Source organism: Vicugna pacos, unplaced genomic scaffold (genome assembly GCF_048564905.1).
Source record: "Vicugna pacos unplaced genomic scaffold, VicPac4 scaffold_259, whole genome shotgun sequence".
Taxonomy (NCBI): Eukaryota; Metazoa; Chordata; class Mammalia; order Artiodactyla; family Camelidae; genus Vicugna; species Vicugna pacos.
In genome coordinates, this window is record NW_027328938.1 from 21238 (window position 1) to 28024 (window position 6787).

The 6787-nt window shown below is 41.3% G+C and overlaps 1 protein-coding gene across 1 annotated transcript; it reads left to right on the forward strand.

Moving 5' to 3' along the window:
* The first annotated feature begins 877 nt into the window (after positions 1-877).
* Positions 878-6787, forward strand: LOC116277739 (integrator complex subunit 6-like). The gene is made up of 5 exons (XM_072958240.1): positions 878-1103; positions 2821-2923; positions 5265-5639; positions 6013-6106; positions 6488-6787. The coding sequence occupies exons 1-5, from the start codon at positions 894-896 to the stop codon at positions 6585-6587; spliced, it is 882 nt and encodes a 293-aa protein (XP_072814341.1). The 5' UTR covers positions 878-893; the 3' UTR covers positions 6588-6787.

Below are 6787 nucleotides of genomic sequence, written 5' to 3' on the forward strand. Positions count from 1 at the left end.
CCTTACTTTCCAATGAGGGGGAAAGCATACAGTCTTTCATATCATAGTTTACATATTTCATACCAATGTTGGTCTGGGGGCTTTGTAGCTGCCTGTTACCAGGTTGAGGAAGTACCCTTTTATTCCAAGCTTATTGAGTATTTTTATCATGAAAAGATTTTGATTTTGTCAAATGCTTCTTCTGTATCCATTGACATAATAATATGATTTTTTCTTGTCCTTTCTTTTGGTAACATGATATATTAGATTAGTTAATTTTCAGATAATAATTCAAACTTTCATTCCTGGGATAAATCCTTCTTGGTTTTGGTATATAATCCTTTTATTTCTTTATAACTCTTTCAATATGTAGCTGGATTTGGTTTATAAATATTGTGTTAAATTTTTTTCATCTATATTCAAATGTTTATAAAACATCTTTACTCCATTTTGCTGATTTTAAGTGGGATCATCTGTCTATTAACTTGAGCAGATTTCAGGGCTGGACGCAGACCTGAAATTATATACCAAGTTTTGTGTGTAAGGTGCCTTTCTTGGGAAGAAAGTTTGTAGATTTAATCAAATTATCCAAAGAGGTTAATGTCCACTACCTAAAGTTCTCTGAGAAGAGAATACTATGGAGTCTAGACTCTTCCAAGTAGGGAACAAGTATGGTATTTTAGTTGGAATGGTGGTATAAGGGCGGTCAGCCCATTCTCAAACCTGGCTTGAGGCATAAGGGAGTCGTTCTAGACCTAGTGGTTTGAGCCTATAGGCAGTAGTGATGATGAACTGAGAAATGATTTAGATGAAGGCAGATGATTCTAGATCTTAGAACATGATATAGATCCTACATACGACATTCTAAACTCTATTTGGTGCCATGGTATATGTTGCTAACATAGTCTGTGATCATGTCCTCCCTAGAGGATCATACATTTGAGCTGTATAGCATCAGTTTCTTTTCCAGTGACTCTCCATTTTCTCATCAGAATGTTCTACTCACACAAATAGTTACCCATGAGGAATATCTGAAGACGTTGGCTTCTCTACCTCGAGAGATTAATCCAGGTCAACATAGAAGGATTTATGCTGTTAACTATCTGTTTAAAAATGATAAGGAGGTAGGACAACTATTTCTATTTCTGCCCAAATTGTGATATTTTTAGCATAATTATTTTCTTCTTCAAAGGGTGAATATAAATCTCAGGCTTTACTTTTAAAAGGTAAAAAGATGTATTTAAAAGATAAAATATGACATAGAGATTCTTGTGTAAGCAGAAAGTGGGAGCCTCCTGATTCAAGAATGTGTTAGTTGAACAGAGATAATAGTTGTTGTTTGTTGGACGAGGATTTAGTGTTTAAAATGATCACATTTAATGCTCACAACTGTTCCATGGGTGAGTATTACTATCTGTCCTTTAATAAGAAGAAATCAAGGCTGACAGGGGCCAAATGCTTTGCCCTGGGTGACACAGCTGATAAGAGATAGAGCCAGGACTTGAATCCACACCTTCCTGGCTTCAGAGTCTTTATTCTTCTCCACTCTGTCCAGTAACACCCTTAATATCGAGATTACACTCTCACCCTCTGTTTCTGTTATTCAAGCCACTAGTGCCCTATCTAAACAATGGCTGTTTCTCTTGAAAAGTGAAGTAGTAGGTGATGTTGCCATAATTGGATTGTCCTCATGGACATCCTATGTGAGAGTGTGTTGTGTGTGAGACACATACTGACTTGATCATCAAGTCATGAAGACAAAGGGTGTTATGTCTGCACTCATGGAGATCATTGGGATAAAGACACTGAACATGCAACAATCTCTTCTGTAACAAAACTGGACTTAGAGTTATTCCACTTCACCCCAAAACTCTTCAATTAATTGGAGTTTTTCTTGATTTTCTATGCCTTAGTTTCCTCATTTTTAACAATGGAGATCATAATCACACCTAACTCATAGGGATTAGTGAAGGATTGAGTTAATACATGTAAAGCATTTAAAACAGTACCTGGGGCAGGGGATATAGCTCAGTGGTAGAGCACATGCTGAGCATGCTTGAGGTCCTGAGTTAAATGTCCCACACCTCCATTTAAAAAAAAAAGACGTGAAACAAAAAGGGAAAAACTACCAAAAAAAAAAAGTACCTGGTAGAGAATAAATGCTCAATGGCAATGTTTCTGCCCATTCTGGACTCCTCTCTTATGGGAAATGCAAATGGTTTGGGAAAATATTTTTTATCACAGCTGCATTCAGACAATGCATAAGCATATTCTTGGGTTATCCCTTAATGAAAAGCACCTTTAGCTAACCTATTACACCCTTCAACTTAATGTTTTATCTGCCACCAACACTGAAAAGAATTTCCTACACCTGCCTAGCTCCAAAGATGGTATGTCTGAATCTCCATAAGGTTAGGGGTAGATTTAAAGCACAAAATGACAAAAAAAAAAAAACCAAAACAGATGTTTCCTTTCTTTTCCTCCCCTAACAAGGGCTGAAGCAAAATGATGTGTATTTGTCCAAAGAGATAACCATGTATGTACCACTTTGGTTAATGAGAACTACTCACTCCCCAGATTTCTTAGTAATCAGGGTTGTACCTTATTTGGCTTTGGATAACACCTTGTATTTTACCTTCTCCTTATTTCACTTAGACTTGATTTAAATTGGACTGCATTTTCTGAGTACAGAGTGTGTGCTGAGTGATGGTAAATCTTCGACCCATGATTAAGACGTCTTTTAATGGTATAAATGTATGGCTGTATATGCATATGAAGACTGTGATTTTTCCAATGATTTGACTTTGTCTTTAATGGGATATGTTCACTGATGTTTTTCAGCAAACAAACAATGATGGAGCAGGTCAGTCTGCAGCAGGGCATCAGAAACAAATGAAACATTCTGGAGAGCCCAAGAGCCGCTCATCACCTAAGAGAAGGCGAAGTATGTCACCATGGTTAAGCAAACAGGAAGGGGAGGGTGAACCCCGTCTCTAGGGTTCAGCCATGTCAAAGGAAGCTTATAGTTATGCCCTTGAAGGATGGACAGATGTGAGCATGTTTCCAAGTAGAGGGGCAAGGCTCTATTTAGGTCCAATCATTCAGAGTTGCTGCAAGAGTCCAAATAAAAAGGTTCCTAAGGCAGAAGGAGATGATGGGCTCAACAAGACGATGGGTCGGCTCCCATCCTGCCTGTCTTCACACTCTGTTCGTGCTCTAGCCCAGTGCAGGCTGGCTGCTTCTTACTGTACTTCAGTGAGACTGTTAGCGTCAAGGTGACCAGTATTTGCTGCACTTTGGCATTAATTTCTCAGCAGCATGTGATACAGCTGTTTCACTTCCTCTTTGATGGAAAACTTTTAGGGTCCCCAGACACCACATTCTCCTGGATTCCTGGCCCCTTGCTAGTGACTCATTTTCTGTCTCCCTTTTCTGTTTTTTGTTTTGTTTTGTTTTGTTTTTTCCTCTTCCTTCCTGCTTCTAAGTATTGCAGGGACCCAAAGCTGGATATTGGGCCCTTTTCTCTTCAATCCGCTATCTCTCAAGATGATCTCATGCAGTCTTAGGGCTTTAACTATGATTCACACTACCAGAACTCTCACCTTTATACCTCTAGACCACAACTTGCTCCTGAACTTCAGATTCACATACAACTGCTTACATGGTATCTCCAATGGGTATCTACTACTTATCTAAAATTCCACTGGTTCTACATGTTTGATCTTCTGACATTTCCCCTCTCCAAAGATGCTCTACTTTCAGCCTTCTCGATCTCAGCTAGTAACACCATCCATCAGGTGTAACATACATAAGGGAGTAATAACTTGCTGTCCACGGGGGGGGACATGGGAAGCTTTAGAAGCCCCAGTACTTAAAGTCTGCAGATATGTATAGTATAAGTTGTCTCACCATGACCTAATTCAAGGTACCAGTGTGAGGTCACTGAAACAGAATCAGGAAAGTTTGGTCACAATCCATTCTTGCAAGCCGTGGCCTAGTACCTGCACACACTTGGTACTATTATCTTCCCAGTAGTTCAGGTTAAGACACTCAGATTCATTCGTGATTCCTCATATTTTCCTTTTGTTATTGTCTGACTTCCCATCCCTTAGCAAGTCCAGCTATTTGATGCCCCATATAAAACCTGCATCCCACCATTTCTCTCCATTACTCTATCATCATGTCACAAAGCTACTACTATAGCTTCTTAGCTTACATCTCTGCTTTCCCACTTGTCCCGGTCTAGCCCATTTTCTGCCCTGTAGTCAGAGTGATCATGTTGACACAGAAATCAGATCATGCCACGTTCATCTGGAAAACACATCATCACCTTTCCTGGGCACTCAGAACACAATCTGAACTCCCGACGCTGGTCCCCAAGCTCTGCAAGACCTGGCCCCGCCGCCCTCTCCTAACACGTGTCCTGTCGTCTCCTCCCTGCTCTCTCTGCCTCTGTCCTTTACTCTCCGGTCGCTGGCCAGTCTCCTCCCTGGGGCCCCGCGCTTGCCCTTACCGCGGCCTGGAGCTCTTGCTCTGCGTGTGCACAGGCTGGCTCTCTCTCCTCCTCCAGGCTCTGCCCACGGGACACCCCCTGAGAATCAGAAGGCCCTCCCCGACCACGTGGTCCACTGGGACTCCACTCCTCCTCTCTGTCTCAGCCCTGCCTGCTTCTTCCCTAACATGAGTTCACACTGTAATTGTTCTGTGGGATCATGGTACACTTACTGCCTGGCCTCCCCACGAGCATGTAGGTTCCAGAAGGGTGAGGATGGTTTCTCTCGGTCCTGTTGGCTCCTGCTCCCCAGCTCCTGGCACGGTGCCTGGCACAGAGGAGGAGGAGGAAGTGAAGGAGAGCTGCCAGACTTGGGAGTAAAAAGAATTTCACTCTTCTGAGACACAAAAGATGGACGAGGAGGATCCTGTACTGACAGGGATTTCTGGTGATGGAGTGTGAATATCAGACATCTTGACATCGAATGAGACTTTTAGCTTTTCAACTTGTAAAGGGCATTGAGGAGACAGTCAATCATAAGTGTCAGGGCTCTGTGAATGTATTCTTATTAGTTGAACTATCCAACTACATTTCTGTATGTATTGATAGTGCCAAGAGAGAAAAAGTGGTTTATTGTATGATCTTGTCTCAGCCTTATTTGTGGGATCTGATACCTGGTACATCCTCGTGCTTTCTGAAATAATTTCTTCAGAACTGCAGAACACAGGGATGTCTCTGTGATGGTGATAAAATGCATCTAACTCAGAGTTCAATCTCTTAATTTGGTTTCCAGCTGCTGCTGTCACTCACGATGTCCACGAGGAGAAGACAGAAAATAATCAAACCCCACCTAATGGCTTCTTGCCAAAATCTGCTGCACCAGAGCTTATGAATATGGCAGCAGATGATCTTCCACCCAAGCAATTTGATTCTGTGTCTGATGACTTCACTAGTCTCAGCAAAGATGACCTAACTGACAAACCTGGTAGTAATACAGTTGAAAGAGGAACCCAGACCTGCAGTGTCTCCGTAGGTGATTCAAAAGCCACAGTAATGTCTTCAACGGGAACTGTGCCAAATACATTGCAAATAAGTCCTGCTATGGCACAGAAAATTAATGATGATATAAAATACCAATTAATGAAAGAAGTTCGGAGGTTTGGACGAAGTAAGTAGTGAAAGAATGTCTATTAATAAAACCACGGGAAGTCGCTCTTTTTTGTATGATTTAGAATAAACTGAGCCCACCTTTTAAACTCATCCTTTGACAGAATTGGGTTTTTACATGATTTAGGGTGGTTTTTCTTTACTTTGTCTAAAAATTCCTAATATACCTCTTAATTTTGGGGGGGTGGGCGTGGTTAATGTTTATGGCAGTTTCCTTAGTAGTGATGTGCAGGTGTTGTGACTTAAGCATTCAAAACAGAAACACGATGCAACATTCACGAAGAATAATTACTGAGCTAGTAGATGCGCTAAGATTGAGTTCTATACCAGCCTCATCTTTTTACAAATGCTGATTTTTTTTTTAATATCTTCAGAGTATGAAAGAATTTTCACTTTGCTTGAAGGAGTGCAAGGACCTCTTGAGGTCAAGAAACAATTTGTTGAATTTACCATCAAGGAAGCTAGAAGGTGAGTGTAAAAAAGAACTCTCTAATTTTGTTTTGAATGTAATTGCGCCCAGTGCTGAACAGGGGCAGGAACAGGCCTTGCTTTCCCCAAGCCCTGGCCCTCAGTCATAGCTCGTGCTATTTCCATAGGCATTTAGGTTGATATTATTTTACTCTAATTCATTTTCCCAAGCCCATGGGGCCTTCTAAGCTCACCATAGTCTGGGGCGGGCCTGGCCCTCAGCTGACGCTCTTGGTAATTTGTTGGACCGTATCTTCCCCTTAGGATACACTTTCTATTCCCAAGTAGGTCGTGAGCTCTGTTTTGTACCCACTAGTATGCCTTACACATTATCGAGGCTTTAGATATCTTCTGGTTAATTAAATGCCTCTTTATTTTCAGGTTTAAAAGAGGAGTCTTAATTCAGCAACTTGAGAAGTTCCTAGAAAAAGTAGAATCCGACCGTCTTGGCAACGGAGTTAATCACAAGAAAAACAGATAGTTGTGTTGCAAAGACGGATGAGAAGCAGGCACACTTTCTATGCTGCAGGATGGAATGAGATTTTGCTGAAGCTTCCTAAAAATGTCGGAGTCAAGAAAATTGCCTTCTAGAGGCTAAGAAAAAAAAGCAGTGGAGCCTTTCATTTTTATGGTTCTCTGTCAGTAAAAGCGGGGCTGTTGCCCTAAGTATTTGCCGTGAAA

Excerpts from the sequence above, each read along its gene's own strand:
- LOC116277739 (XM_072958240.1), top strand. The coding sequence starts at position 894 with ATGTCCTCCCTAGAGGATCATACATTTGAGCTGTATAGCATCAGTTTC. Across the intron at positions 1,104-2,820 it reads TGTTTAAAAATGATAAGGAG|CAAACAAACAATGATGGAGC; the intron begins GTAGGACAACTA and ends GATGTTTTTCAG. Across the intron at positions 2,924-5,264 it reads ATCACCTAAGAGAAGGCGAA|CTGCTGCTGTCACTCACGAT; the intron begins GTATGTCACCAT and ends TTTGGTTTCCAG.